The 15,787-nt window shown below is 40.9% G+C and overlaps 1 protein-coding gene across 2 annotated transcripts in view; it reads right to left on the bottom strand.

The window, feature by feature from the left end:
- VAV2 (vav guanine nucleotide exchange factor 2) overlaps positions 1-6,121 on the bottom strand; it is a 486,321-nt gene extending 480,200 nt beyond the window's left edge. For both annotated transcript variants that reach the window (XM_044663948.1, XM_044663949.1), the window contains exon 1: positions 5,918-6,121. In XM_044663948.1, the coding sequence (XP_044519883.1) occupies positions 5,918-6,121 (204 nt within the window). The remainder of the gene's footprint in view (positions 1-5,917) is intronic.
- Between the last annotated feature and the right edge of the window lie 9,666 nt (positions 6,122-15,787).

Here is a 15,787-nt window from a genome sequence, read left to right as displayed (position 1 = left end):
TTTGGATTTTATTTTAACTGGGACTGGGGATTCTTTGAAGGTTGCCAAACAGCAATATATCTCCATCTCCAGTTGCTGTTCAGTTGTTTTAGTTGTGTCTGACTCTTTGTGACCCTGTACTGGATTTGAACTTGGGTCTTCTTGATTCCAGCCCTGGCCCTCTAATAACTGTGCCACCTAGATGTTCTTATCTCCATTTGTAAGTTCCAAAGACTTTGCCTCCAAAAGAATAGGATTATGCCCTGGAGGTTTGACTCTTAATCAAATAAACCAGGTGACTTTTCATTCACTCACTGAATCATCTATGGCATACACTATGCTGGACACTTGAGAAGATGCCAGGTTTAGATAATGGCAAGATCTCAGTTAAGGAAGAAAACCCCAGAATTGTAGTATCCAATAAGATAAGGATGGGGACTCAAGACCTGTGATTTCGTTGGTCTAGATAACTTCCAGGTGAAGAAACTCCCTCTACAATAACACCGGTTGTCATCTTCTCTGCCTAATATATAGAATTGAACTTTGAGGCTGAGACTTCTATAGGATCACACAGCCAGTGGCAGAGGCAGGACTTGAGCCTAGGTCTCCCTGGCTTTGAGGCCTTACCCAACCCCCAAGTTAGATTCTGATAGTTGAACTTTGATCTTGCCCTAAACCAGACCTCCATGCCAATTCTAGACCATCTCCACACCACACCATTCTCCCAACAAATGATATGCTTCACAAGGTAAGAAGGACTGGGATTTGGTCTTACTTTTGCACCTCTCCAAGAACCTTTCACTTTGAACATATATATTTATGTGTTGAACATGTATATATAAATGTGTTGAGTATAATGAGATAAATGCATGCTTATTGTTGTACTGAGCTTCTTCAGACCCATCAGGTGAGATACTTTGACTAATAAATTAGCCTGAACTCATTCGAGATAATAGTCGATATGGATTTAAACTTGAAGAATTTATTATTATTTTAAGAGTGAGACCAGATACATATAAAACCCAGTGGAATTGTGCATCGGCTATGGGGATGGGGGGGGGCAAGAACATAAATCATGTAACCATGGAAAAATATTATAAAAAAATTAAAATAAAATAAACAACAACAACAACAACAAAACAAAGAGTGAGACCAAATGAAGGTTCCACATCTACTACAAATGCTGGTTTTAAGTGTGATAAACTAGTGTGAAATGCTTACATGGGCAATAATGAGAGGAAAGTTGAGGCATGAAATCTCAAAACTGTCAGGGCAGCACACCTGGAAAACTAAGGGAAATCTAAGCACCGACGAAGGTGGGAAACTTTCCTCTTTAATTATGAGGGAACTGGTGAATAAGAGAACTCGATATCTGGGTTGCACAGGCTGGCACTTGAACTTGACAATCAGATTACCAACAGTTACAGACTCACCTCCCAGGCATCTAAAGACTTCAAGGAATAGCAGTGCTTGAGGACTTGGAGGGTTATCTGAGAGGTATCACAGGAAACTCCAATTTTTTCCCTCCTCATTTGGATCTCAAAAGGTTTTCAAACTAGTTAATTAAGTTGCTTTAAGAAGAGAAGGGAGGACAACAGAAAGATATTAAATATACTTTCCTAAATCTGCTGAGTCTCAGAAATGTAAGTTCCACTGTTTTTTATAGTCTTATGAATATAGTCTTTTTATCCCTATCACTTCCTAGCTACATGACTGTGGGCAAGTCATTTAACGTCACATGGCCTAACAAAAGAATTTGCGGGATCCATGGAAGAAGGAAATAGCAAACCACTCCAGTATCCCAGCCAAGAACACCCAGGAATAGCTATGGCCCAAGGGGTTATGAAGAATCACACACAACTGAAGGATTAAATAGCCACATCTCTGAGAACAGGGACTAATACTTTAATAACTGTCAGAGCTGGAAGGGGTCTTAGAACAAAGAGTGCCTGAACTGGGATGCAATTTAAAAAGATCTACTTTTACCCTACTCTCCCCTCCACCACTTTACAGATGGCAAACTAGAGGCCCAGAAAAAAAAGGGGGAACTTGTATAAAGTCATACAGAGTTAAAAAGAAAGGTTAGGTTTAGAACTGAGATCTCCCCAATCCAAGTCCAGTGTTCTTTCCACAGAACACTGTCCACAGTACCTAAAGCAGTGCTCATGTGCTCAGTAAATGTGTGTTGAACAAATCTAGGAAACAGAAATTTCCAGCTTCTCATTACTGTCCTCTGCCATGGTAGCAGGCAGTTATTCATTTCTCTTCCAGTGCGCCTCCTCTACACACTGATATAAAAATCACTAGAGTATAGTAGGGAACAGAAGAAGGGTTGTTCCTGGCCTGCCCCATCTCAGGACCTCAGAAGTTGACTACAAAACTGTTGTTGCAGTTCCTAGGTCAACTGATTACTGGGCTCTCAGGAGCTGAGTCCCAGAAATGTAATGAAAGTTCACAAATAAGACTAAGCCGCCTTTGAAGGAGAGGGTAGGGGAGATGGAAAACAGAGAGGGTGCCATTAATACACCAGCATGCCCATGAAAACGCTCCCCAACAATACCCAGGCCTTTTCAGGTCAGAATCTTCAAGGGGCCAAGTCAAGGAGAAAGCTATGGTGTAACCTCTAAACAAAAGACACAGAGAGGTGTCCTTTCTGGGGGGCTGGCTGGTCATCTCCATCAGCACAGCCAGGGGAGCTGACAGGACAATCTTAATTGGGTTCCACCAGGCGTTTCCTGGCTTTGAATAAAAGGTGCCTCCAGGGGAAAATCCTGTCTTTATGTTAAGATAAGAGACTGTCTTTTAGTCTAGCATTTGAAACAGTCTTTCTCGCCTCCTCCCTCTCAAGACAGATAATCCCTAATATTATTTTGGCTCTGGATTGCATGACTTTGAGCAAGTCCCTTTTAATTCTAGCGCCTTCCCTCAGCTGATTTTTCCCAGTTTATCCTCTATGTGGCCTGTGTGCACACAGTTGTTTGCATGTTGTCTCCTCCATTGTGAATGTGAGCTTCTCGAAGGCAGAGACGTCTTTTGCTTTTCTTCTACATCCCCAACTCTTAGCAGAGTACCTGGCACATGAAGGTAGGTGCTTAATAAATATTTACTGATTGAATGCCCTGCACTTTAGAACCTTCTTCAGATGGGCACGACCTCCATCACTCCTCCCTTGTGATGACTTAATGAGAAGGCTGGTCCAAAGCTGAACCTCTTTGAGACAGATGCTGTGGCAGTGTAAGGCAGCATTATTTGCTCAAGCCTCTTCAACTGAAAAGGTCAAAGTGGTAAAGGGCATTTGGAAAGATTTGGTAAAGCCAGCTGCTTAAAAGCCAGCATCAGAAATTCATTCAGCATACACTACTTAGTTTGGGGATGGGGAGGGATAGGGGGTGTGGACAGCAGGAATCAAAGACTCATCTCAGTTCTGAGTCCAGAGCTTTGCATTTCAAATGTAATCATTAATAATATTTTTTTTCAGTTTCTATTTAATGGGGGGGGGGGGGAAAGAGGGAAAGACATCCCCCCACCCTACCCCCTCCAAAGGCTGGTTACTTTAGTTAGAAAAATAGTGGAACAAGATTTGGGTATTTCAAAACTCTCTTTGTATCCCTACCTTCTTTATGAAGAAAGGTAATTGGCTAATTGTTAACCATGATAGAAGGAAGATTTCACAGAAGGATTCAGAAGGCCATCTCCAGAAGGTTGGGTAGATCCCAGATGAAGGACTTCTTCTGGGACAAGAACCACTTATGAAACATGAGAAGTCTCCATACTGATGTGCTAACCAAAGTGGGATCCGTAAATCTCAGAGATAGCAAGAGCCAAAACCAAAGAGAGTATTCACATTCACATTTTTCCAGCTACCCAAGACAAGTATAAAAGATACCTTTTTCCTTTTCCCTAGTAGAGTTACAGAGTTGGCTTTACTCTGTCTCCTTAAGAAAAGTAGCATATACAGACTTAAGATTAAAAAAGACTAAGAGGCAGCATGACATAGTAGATGAACCTTAGAGTCAGGAAGAGCTAGGTTCAAGTCTCATCTCTGAAACATTTTGGTTGTATAACATTGGACTGGTCATCTAACTTTTTAGTATTCTAGATCATGAGTGCTTGGTTTTGTGGCCAAATTTCCATTTAACAAAATACATAAAAATACAATAGAAAGGGGTCAGGATGGCCAGCAACTGGGTGGCTCAGTGGATTGTGAGCCAGACCTAGAGATGGGAGGTCCTGGTTTCAAATACGACCTCAGACACTTCCTCAGACAGTATGATTCTGGGCAAGTCACTTAACCCCCATTGCCCAGGCCTTACCACTTTTCTGCCTTGGAACCAATACACAGTATTGATTCTAAGACTGAAGGTAAGGGTTTGTTTGGTTTTTTTTTAATATAATAGAACACAGATAATGTGAATACACTGCAGAATAAGTGCCTACAATTTTTACTTGAATTTGATGTCACTGCTGTAAACAACTCTCCATAAACATGGGTTGCAGAATAGGTACCATCCTAAACTGGTGGAGTAAATACCTTACTGGAACCTCTTTATGCCAAAGAAATCACAGGCCTTGCTCCTGATCAGTTCAGAAAAGCCTGTCCAATAATGTTAAAGAAAAATCTGGTGAAAGTTAGTTGGTAATAAAGGATGAAAAACACCATCTTCCAAGAGAAGAACTGGTTGTTTCAACAAACAATACAATTTAGATTAAAAAAAGGATTTATACCAGAATACTTAAGTTGGCTGTGCTGTATACTGGGAAATTGTACTTTATTATCTTTAAAAGAAAAAGAAGCAAAAGAGAACAGACAACATTTGACTTCCTTTGCTTCTTGACTTTAAGTCTTTCCTTGCATTGGCAAGTAAAAAGGTGATGCCCTAATTGGTGGCCCTTTGCCCCACACGGATCAAACAAAGACATTTTAAAACCATAACAATTAACAATGTTACCTCACACTAAATGTAACACCCTAGCCCAAATTTCTATGACTCTGTAAACTCTGGCCCTAAAAAAGAAACACTTTCTGCCACAGACACTTCAAATAACTCCCACTGAAAGGCTACCAAATTGCTTGTTTGTTTATACAACCACCAAGTTATCAGGTAAGAACCACAATATTTTAAAAACAGTACTACCAGAAAACTGCAAGGGAAGCATTCCCTTTCCTCCTCACCTCCCCGCCAAGAAATGGGATAGGGTGGGCAGAGGAGGGTAAGGACGAGATATCTGGAGATAAAAGGATAGTTGTAAAAGGTCTCCACCCTTCCAGGTCAACATAAAGCAGACATAAGAACTGTTCTTAGAATACTGGAGCCAACTTTTCCCGTCACTATCCTGAAATGACTCTTCCTTAATAAAGTTCATTTGTTTAAAAAAGCAAAACCAATCCAATTCTAGAACGAAGAGTCCATTCAGGAAGAAGGAGGGGAGGAGTTAGAGCAGAGATCCGCAAACTAGGGGAGGTGCGAAGGGAGGGCCCAGACAACTGTCAGTGACATTACAATCTCGGTTCCTCTAATCCTTTTCTTCTCCGCTGTTCTCTCTAGTTTCTCCCCCAATTTGCCCATGCATGCTTCAGCGGAGCTAAGGGTTCTGAAGGCGAATCATCTACTGCCCTCTGGGTCAGGGGTAACTAGAAGGACAGCATGAGTTTTAGAAACTCTCTCTTCTATTCCCCCCCTCCCATTTTATGTCAAGCTACATCTTTGAAATGGGATGGATGGTACCCAGGGGGTGGTGGAAGAAAGAAGGAATGAGTATTCTCGCTAATTTGAAAGTCTCTCCCTGTCGCTCGGTAGCTATGTGACCACTGACAGGCAAGTCTTGATGGCTCCATTTCCTGATCCCGTAAAATGAGAGAGTGGGACTACATGTTCTACCCGATTCCTTTCATCTCTAAATCTCTCCAATTCCACCTCCCCAGGCCCAAGCCACTTACCTGGGACATCTGTGGCCTGAAGTTGATATCTTTGAGGTCTATAGATCCAGGTGAAAGGTTGTGTAGCAGCTGACACAAGAGCACCCCATCCCTCAGCGCCTGAGCCAGGTCGAAGACCACAGCCGAGGGCCACACTACTCTGTGGTTGGGGGGTAGGACTTTGCAGTCTATAAGCCAGCGGCCACACTGCCGCCACTCCTCCATGGTGGCGGCGCCCGACGGGCCCGCCGAAGCCAACCGGCTCCCACTGCCTCTGACCCAGAGCCCGGCGTCAGGGGAACGCAACAGAGTCAGCGCCCGCTCCCACGAGTGCAACGCCTCACAGGCAGGCTCGGCTCAGTTTAGGGCTCAAGACGAACCTCCCCGGCCAGGAGAAAGGAAAGTACACATAACCCCGGCCATGTCTCCCGAACTCCGGGTTGTCCTCCGGGAAAGGAGAGAAGAGGGACAAGGAATATGGGGGGAGGCGTCAGATTCTCTCTCTCCTCTCTTTTTCCAGGAGACTTTCTCCTCCCGCAAAGTGTCTCAGCTCTTCCCCACCAGCATCCGCCTCCAGTCAATCTCCTCCGGGGCGAAGAGGCTTCAAGCCCAGGCGCTGCCTGTGGGCGGGGGGCGAGGCGATCCCGGCGAGTTCCCTAGAGGCAGCACACTTGGCAAAGCCGCCCACTCTCCCTCCGCACCTCAGCAGGGTCGGTCCCCCGAGGTCTCCACGTGTGTCCAACCTCTCTGGTGCGGAAAGCTGGAGCCTCCCAGTCCCAAGCTGAGGTTTGGAAAGCCAAGAAAAAGTCCCCAGACTCTTCGATTCAAGCCGGGTCCTCCCTCACCACACAGAAGTCTGGGGTTCCGGAGAGGTTCAGCTGCCCGCGCCCGCCGCTGTCCGGGGCGCGCTGAGCTCCGGAACCGGCCAAGAGCGCCGCATTCTCTGCCCGCCCGGCTGGCCGGGGCGCACACAGCTGCGGCTCCGGACGGCCTCTTCCTGAAGCTCTCCCTCTAGGAAGTGTCCCTTGCAGAAGACAAAGAGTCCCGTCCTCCCTCTCCCAGTGCCGGCCCGGCAGCCCCCCGCCGCCGCCGGCTGCTGCTCCTTTGTTTGCCCGGCTGGCTGGCTCACTCTTCCCAAGCCCCAGCGCTGGCTCTGAGGTGGAGGTGGCTCCACTTTCTCCTCTGGCTGCCCCAAGCTCTACTCCGTGTCGTTCCTCTCCAGTCCTGTCCTCGTTTCTCCCGTTCGCAGCGCTCGGCTCAGCTCTGCTCCTCTCAGGCGCCGAGGTGCAGACTAACTACAGCTGGAGCGAGTGCAGGCTACGCGTTCCCGGAGACCCGGCGCGGAAGGGAACGCGCGCTCGCCCTCCGGACTCGAGAGAGAGAGCGCGCGCCCTTCCTCGCACTCACATTCAGGCGGGCGCGCGCACGGAGCTCCTCCCTCTCTTTTCTTCACCTCCTTCCTTCTCTTCCCTCCTGGTCTCCGATTTTCCTTGCAAAGGGAGAAAGTTACTAGAGGTAGACGTTGAGCCTGTGTGTGGCCAGTCTAGAGATGCTCTCGCAAAGAAGAGAGTAGGTAGGTTGAACTGTCGTCATAAGTCCTCCCCGAACCCTGGCCCTAGGCTTTCCTGGCATCCCGTAAGGCCCTTCTCGACTGCTTCGAAAGGCCAGGGAACCTCACAAGAACGCCTCTGTGATCACCACTCTTAGCCAGAGCTTGGGACGCGGAGGAGGAGGGGGATTGAGGAATAAAAAAGGGGTTGGGGGCGGAAGAATTCGGAGAACATCAACCATCAATTCCTCTGCATTGGCCTGCCCTTTGTATAAAGCTCACTCTTCCTCCTTTACTCCTCTTCCTCCTAGGAGCAAAGGTTGAGAATCCCGCTCCCAGATGCCCGCTAACTCGGGCGCTCCCTGCCCGTCCTTCCTCCAGTTTGCGAACGCTGGCATCTTGGATGGAATAAATGTGAAATGTGGAAACACGAAAGAGGAAATGGAACTGCGGCAGTTCCCCTTCAGCTGGTCCCCAGCCCAGGGACACAGCTTCACCTCCACCCACGCTGCAATTTAGCCTGAGCAGGATACTAGGTTTCAGACCCCTTAGCTCTGTTAACTCATTGCTCACACCTTCAATCCCTCAATGCCAGGGTGTGCCAGTGTTGAACCGAAGGGGAGGTACTGAGCTCAGAGATAGCTGCTCAGCACAGATTTCTTGACAATTAGGGAAACCGAGGCAGCAAGTTTCTTCGAAAACAGCCTGAGATGGGAATTTACTAGAAGGTATTAAATGAAAATGCCTAAAGGATCTAAGCATAATCACACATGTTCATCATCATATGACATAACGTTTACAAAGAACTTTTCTCTCAACTCCATGCAAATGTATCATTATAGAATCCCATTATACAGAAAAGGAAAAGGAGATGCAGAAAGGGGAAACAGTTTGCTCAAATCACCCAATTTATGTCAGAGACTCAATTAGAATACAAATGTTTTTCCATTAAACTGAATTGTTTCTTGTGAGAGTTTAGAAATCCTAATCTAAATTTAAGAGGTCAGCCTGAACTTTATTTTATGGGGTTAGAGATATCTACTGTTAATATGCTGCCCTTTCTTTACATTCTAATTTCAACCTTGAACAAAGGTATAAAACTTTATCAATATAAGGGGAAAGCTTTCTAATAACTGAGCTATCAAAAAGTAAAATGGGTTGCCTTGTAAGGTGGTGAGCATTCCATCACTGGAGGTATTCAAGCATAAGCTAAATAACTGACCACTTAAGAGTGATGAGATATGTTGAAATTCATGATTCCTTAGAGATGATGAGATTTCCTTCCACAAATATTTTTTGAGCACCTACTAAGTGTCAACCATTGGGTATGTGTATATGTATTTGTTTTAGTTGAGCAGAGTCCCTCTAGAATTCTCTACAATTAAAGGTTGGTCCTTGCTGGGCTCTGGATGCTCAGGAGGAAGGAGAGGATTTTTAAAATCCCAAAGTCCATAAAGAAGGCACTTTCTTCCCCTCCCCTGCACAATCTGACAGAAATAAAAATGGGTCTAAATGAAAGATGACCTCACTAATCTTAGCAGCTGACCCTGGAATGTGTCAGCTTCCTTCCAAAATATGTGATTTTGCTCCTAGGTAGCCATACCAGCAATTAAAACTGCTTTGAACCCCAGCAGGACATAATTTGCCTGGAGAGGTCAGTTCTAGATGTCATCCACAAAAATGCCTAGATAGAAAAGAGCTATGGATACACAATGGAGTCTCAAAGTTCCCACCAGCCAAAGGCTTTCTCTCTGACACACTAACATAGTAGTCCTGGATACTTGGTTAGATTAGAATCTATGGACTCTTAGAGCTGGAAGGACCCCCAGAACATAAAATATCAGTGATGGAAAGAACCATAGGATGTTAGAAATAGGAAAGACCTTATAATATGATGGTTTGTTCTGGAAGAGACATTGAGTAGTTTCATAGGATCTTTTCATTGTACAAATACAAAAACTGAAACCTACTTACCCAAGTTCACACACGAATATAGCTAAGCCAGCATTTTCCCTTAAGTACCAACCAAAATGTCTTTTCCCATTGTTTGATAATCTTATGGTATATTTAGTTTCATCTCCCCAATGAGATTACAAATGTCCAGAGGTGAGGGACTAGATTCTATCTCAAAGTCTAAGTGTAATGCTGGGCTAAGCCTTTTTGTTTGATAAATATTTGTTGTTAGAATGAATAAAGGGAAGGAAGAAATCTCTGCCCATATTTCTTCTTTGCCTGGGGTTTTTGTTGTTGTTGGGTTTGTTTTTTTTTCCTTCTACAACCTGACCCGGTGTGTGTGTCCATGGTAACAAGTAGCCTCTCATTAAGCCACAAGCTTTGGGGAGATTCAGACAGTTTATTCCTTATGCTTCCTCCCTGAGCCCCCCTAGCTCCTTTCACATTGCTGTGAAGAGACTGGGAATGTGAGGAGAGAAAAAACGTAAACTTTCCGCCAGTAAAGCAAGCATTGATCTGCTGCCCCCTGTTGGGCTCTAAAGGCAGATAATGAATCTGGTTTTTTTTTTTTTTTTTCCCTCCCACTCCCTAAATGCTTTGTGTTGGAATTGGGATATTGCTCAGCTGTTCATTCTTGAAAGGATGACGCTAGGAAAGAAACAAAGAAACATACTATAAGTCTTCCTTAGAAAAGACTAAACGATCATTTTCAGTAACAGGAAGTACAATGCCCAGGAAGCCAACTGTACCATCGTAAACATTTTAGGTTTACATCCTAAAAAGGGCATGTAATGATATTATAGTTTGGAATCAGAGAATGAGACTTGAAAATAAGAAATAGACATCCAGATCCTAATTCCTAAGAGTCATCCCTAGGGTGAGATTCCTCCTCTGTCCCTCTCCAGAATATATTACACATTTGGTAATATATAGCTGGTATTGATTTACCTGAATACATATTATATCCTACCCCCTCTCTTCTCTAGTAGAATGTAAGCTTCTAAGGGCAGCTATGTGGCTTAGTGGACTGAAATCTAGGCCTAGAGACCTAAGATCCTGGGTTCAAATTTAGCCTCAGATACTTCCTAGCTGTGTGACCCTGAGCTTAATTCCTATTGCTTAGTGCTTACAAGTCTTCTGCCTTTGAACCAATATATAGTACCAATTCTAAGATGGAAGATGAGGGCTTTTATTTAATAATAATAAAAAAGAATGTAAGCTCAATAGTCTCATTTTTATATCTTTTTTTTAAACCCTTGCCTTCTGTCTTAGAATCAATAATCAATACTATTTATTGGTTCTAAGGCAAAAGAGTGCTAAGGAACAGCTAGGAAGTGTCAGACCAAATTTGAACCTAGGACCTCTCCTCTCTAACTGGCTCTCAATCCACTGAGCCACCCAGCTGCCCCCTATACTTTTTTTTTTTCTCTCTCTCAACTCCTAGGGAAAAGGCCTGGTACATAGTAGATATTTAATAAAAATGTTTGTTGAATAAATGAATGAATGATAAAGTCCCTTATTTTCTCTAACAAGCATTTATTAAATATCTACTATATTCCAGATACTAAATATGTGTTGAGAATGCAAAAACTAAAATTAAAACAGTTCTATTATTCAAGGAACTAATTAGAATCACAGAATTTAAGAGGGCCTCAATGGCTATCTTTTTCCCAAATAGTTTATATAGTATTGGAATTAATTGTTCTTTAAATGTTTCATAGAATTCACTTGTGAATCCATCTGGCCCTGGGGCTTTTTTCTAAGGACTTCATTGATGGCTTATTCAATTTCTTTTTCTGAGATGGGTTAATTTAAGTATCTTATTTCCTCTTCTGTTAATCTAGGAAATTTATATTTCTTTCTAGTGTTTTTAATAGGAATGGGTGTTGTATTTTGTTAAAAGCTTTTTCTATAACTACTAAAATAATCGTATGGTTTTATTGATTTATTATTGACATGGTCAATTATGTTGATGGTTTTCCTAATATTGGACCATTCCTGTATTTCTGGTATAAAACCCACCTGGTCAGAGTGTATGATCCTTGTGATATACTGCTATAATCTACCAATATTAATTAGGAAGATTGGTCTATAGTTTTCTTTCTGTTTTTTATTTTCTCTTTCTGGTTGAGGTGTCAACATCATATTTGTGTCATAAAAGGAATTTGGTAGACCTAAAGGCTCCAAAGAGGAGAAAACCAATATCTTACTAAACAATCCATTCCACTTTCAGATAGCTCTACTTAAGAGAGCAGCTAGGTGGTACAGTAGATAGAACACTGGGCTTGGAATCAGGAAGACTCATCTCCTTGAGCTCAAATTTCATCTGAGATACTTAATAGTTATATGATTCTAGGCAAGTCATTTGGCCATGTTTACCTCAGTTTGAGAACTACAGGCTTGGGAGGGAGACTGATGAAGGACAAAAGGGTCATTGAACAGGTTGGTTACTTCCTTTGTCTCATCAGAGTTAGGCAGGAAGCACAGGTGTTTTGATTTATAGGTCAAAGCCTGATTGGGGGGAGGGGGAGGAGTCTTGTGTATGTATTGTCTGTTTGTTGCCTAGTCACTCAGCATTTCTTACCCTATCATTGAAGTGCTTTCTTTCATGAAGGGCCATAAACAACTGCTTCTTTTTACTCCTACCTTCTGATTCTGATTTTGTTTATTTGAGTGAGTGGGGCCACCGGTATCTCACACAGATTGGTTTGGGGTACTTGTAATCAATGTTTATCCCACACATGGTCAAGTAATTAACAGGAAACAATATGGTAGGCAATATGATTTCTAATTGAAGGAAAGATTAGGGTCTTTCCAGATTGGGAAGGAGAGAGCAAACAGGTGTAATTCTCTGAAATCAGAAAAAGATGTGTTCAATTCCTCTCATGTGTCTGTAAATAATCAAAAACTTGGAAATAATAACTAATCAATCATTATGGGACCAGTTTCCAGATAACACCTGGGTTGCCTGAGATGTACAATTCTGAGAAACTCCTTGTTGGTTTTTTTTAACCCTTACTTTCTGTCTTAGTAACAGCTCTAAGACAGAAGGGCAAGGGCTAGACAAATGGGATTAAGTGACTTGCCCAGAGTCACACAGCTAGGAAATATTTGAGGCCACCTTTGAACCCAGGTCTCCTCACTCCAGGCCTGGTACTCTATCCATTGTGCCACATAACTCCCCAAGCCTTGCATCAATCAAGATTTAACTACATTTTTGGTAAACATAACCTAAGTCCTTGGCTAAAGGTCTCCAAACAGCAGCCACAGGTGGTGCAGTTTCCCAGCCACACAGGGCTAGGTTCAAACAATACAATAAGATTTTTCTTCCAGTTCCCACAATTGAATAAACTTCTCTCACAAGATAGAATTTGGACTAGATCCATATTGAATAGACACACAAAGCTATCTGTAGAATTGAGTCACAAGATGGAGTCAGGGAGCATCACTCACTAGTCTCAATTCTCTCTATCATATGCTGTCCTAATCCCCTCAGTTCCCTCAGTTTTCCTCAATGGTGAGTCATAAATTGCTATGGAAAAAAATCATCCTTTGGTAATCAGCCCTCTGGTAGTGAAACTCTCCAAAGCTGAACCAGAATCTGTCCTTGAGCTTGTACCTTTGATAAAAGCTGCCAAGTCAGAAAGACAATGTAGAAGAGGAGGTAGAAGGAAAGACTTAGTACCAGAAGCTTACTAATTCAAGTCCTGCTTCTGACTATGAGGATGACAGTATTTTATTAGGTTAGAGATAAGAAGTGAAGAAGCTGGCTTGAGAAAGAATTGGAGTTTCAAACAGAGCTAAGACAGTGCCAGTTTCGAGGTTTTTGGGAAAGTAAATAATTATCATAATTTTGGTTAGGGAATAAAATTATTAGCTAAATAAAAGATAAATGTAGTCATAGGAACTAATTTCAGTTACATAAAATTGAAAACTTTTTATGTCAAAGGACATGAATAGTTTTTAAATAAACTATCAACAATATAAGAAAAATGCTCCAAATCACTAACCATAAGGGAAATAAGAATTGAAACAAACCTGAAGTTTATATTATATCTTCCATATTTTGAAAAGCTACAAAAAAAAAAAAGAAAAATTCTTGGAGAAACAGTAGAAGATAGTAATATTGTATGGTTGGTATGAATGGTCAAATCACTCTAGAAAAGAATTTGGAGTTATATCCCAAAAGTCACTAAATTGTCCCTCTCCTTTGATCTAGTGCAGTGTACTATTAGACATACTCAAAAGAGGTCAAATACATAGGGAAAGAACCTATGAATTAAAAACAAAACATTATTAGAAGTACTTTTTGTTGTAGTGAAGAACTGGAGAGTGCCTGCCATTAATTGGGCAATGGCTGAAAAGATTATAGTGAATGAATATAATGAAATATTAGGGCAGCTAGTTGGTATAGTGCCATGGTGATGCACCTATGGCATACATGCCAGAGGAGGCACTTAAAGCCCTCTCTGTGGGAACACATGCAGTTGCTCCAGCACAGAGTTCACCAGAGGTCCTTACTAAAAACCTAGAGAGACATGGGCCAGGCTGCTCCCCTCTCCCTCTCCATCCATGCCTAATAAATGACATTTTCTATCTTCATTACTTTGTCTATATCTATAAAAAAAATTCCTTGATATCTTCATGGATATGTCACAAAGTCTATTACTTAATTTAGGTAATATCATCACTTTAATTATTTTAATAGGGTTCAAATATGAATGATTAATATATTTCTAATTATTTATCTTCCTTTATTTCTGATAAAAGAGTATTTTGTAGTTGAGTTTATGTCTTGAGCATGTCAAAGTAGGTTAATTCCAAGATATTTTCACTATCTTTTGAATGACATTACTTTTTCTATCTCTTCTAATTATTTAGAAAATTTTAAAAGGAATATACAAAAAGGTCAAAGGCATTTTGGGAGTTTATGACATGAGAATGAATACAGAGCTGGCCTTGAAGCTGAGAAGACCTGGGTTTAAGTCTAGATTCTCACTAGCTATGTGACTCGGGAAAAGATATTTAACTTGTTTGCAACATGCTAAGATTTCAAGTGGTAAAGAATGTGAAGAATCTGCATAGGTAGCAGGTAGTTCCAATACTAATGAAATCATAGATCTAGGTCTTATTCCTGTTCTTATTTTTAAATCCTATATTACACTAAAACTGTTAAGTATTTCATTTAAATTTTCAGTCAAATCTCTAGGGTTCACTAAGCAAACCATAACAAGTACAAAGACTGAACATTTATTTTCTTTTTTGCCTGTACTTATTCTCACAATTACACTATTTTGTTCTTTTATAATAACATTTCAAAAACTAAATAAAATAAGTGTCAACCTTTACCTTACCCCTGATCTTACTGGAAAAGTCTCTGTTATTTCTCCATTAAAGATAATGGAGAATATTAACTCGTGGTTTTAGATAAATGATTTACTATATTAATGAAAGGTTTGTTGATGCCTTTGCTTTTTTAAAGAATAAGCATTATATTTTATTAAAACATTTTGTCTGTATCTATTAATATAACTATATAATGTTTGTTTTTGTTAGCAGCATAGTTGATTATTTCTACAGTTTTCCTTATTTCGAAACATCTTGAACTCTTGACATAATTCCAGCATGGTCAATGTGAATAATCTTTTGACTATGTTGGTATAACCTCTTTGCTAATATTTTACTTAAAAATTTTGCATTAGTGTTAGTTTTAAGTATTGGTCTAACAATTTCCTTTTCCTGTTTTATTTCCTTTTGGTTTGGATATCAGTAACATATTTGTCTAAAAGAAGGATATTGGTAAGGTACTTTCTCCATTTTTACAAGCAATTTATATATTATTGAAGTCAGTTCTTTAATTACTTAGCAGAATTCATTTGTAAATATAACCAGGCCTAAAATTTCTTTCCTTTGGGAGTATATGACTTTTAAATTTCTTTGTCCATGATTAGATTCTTTAGATTCCTGATTTCTTGTTCTGTACTTTTGATGTTTTATATTTTTGTATTTCTTGATTTCAATGATTAATTTTTTTAAACATAACATATAATAAAATAGTTTCTAAAAGCTTTCTTAATTTCTTTGATATGAATTCTGATTTTCTTATTTTAGTCATTTGGCTTTCCTCTAGTTTAAAAAATTAAATTAGTTAATGGTTTGTTGTTTTTGTTAGTCTTTTTAAATCAGTTCCCAGTTTTATGAACAAACGCTCTGTTTTTTGTTTTCAATTGTGCTTATTTCTCTTTTGATTTTTAAAACTTCCATTTCATGTTTATTCAGGGTTTGGTTTTTTGTTTTTGTTTTTTGCCTTGTTGCTTTTATAGTTTTTTTTTAAGTTTTCTTAATTCTCAATTCATTGATCTTTTCTTTCTTTCCTTTATTGTTGCAAG

The sequence above is a fragment of the Gracilinanus agilis genome, chromosome 2, assembly GCF_016433145.1.
Source record: "Gracilinanus agilis isolate LMUSP501 chromosome 2, AgileGrace, whole genome shotgun sequence".
Lineage (NCBI taxonomy): Eukaryota > Metazoa > Chordata > Mammalia > Didelphimorphia > Didelphidae > Gracilinanus > Gracilinanus agilis.
The sequence above is the reverse complement of the archived record's forward strand: the minus strand, read 5'-3'. Positions and strand labels throughout refer to the sequence as shown.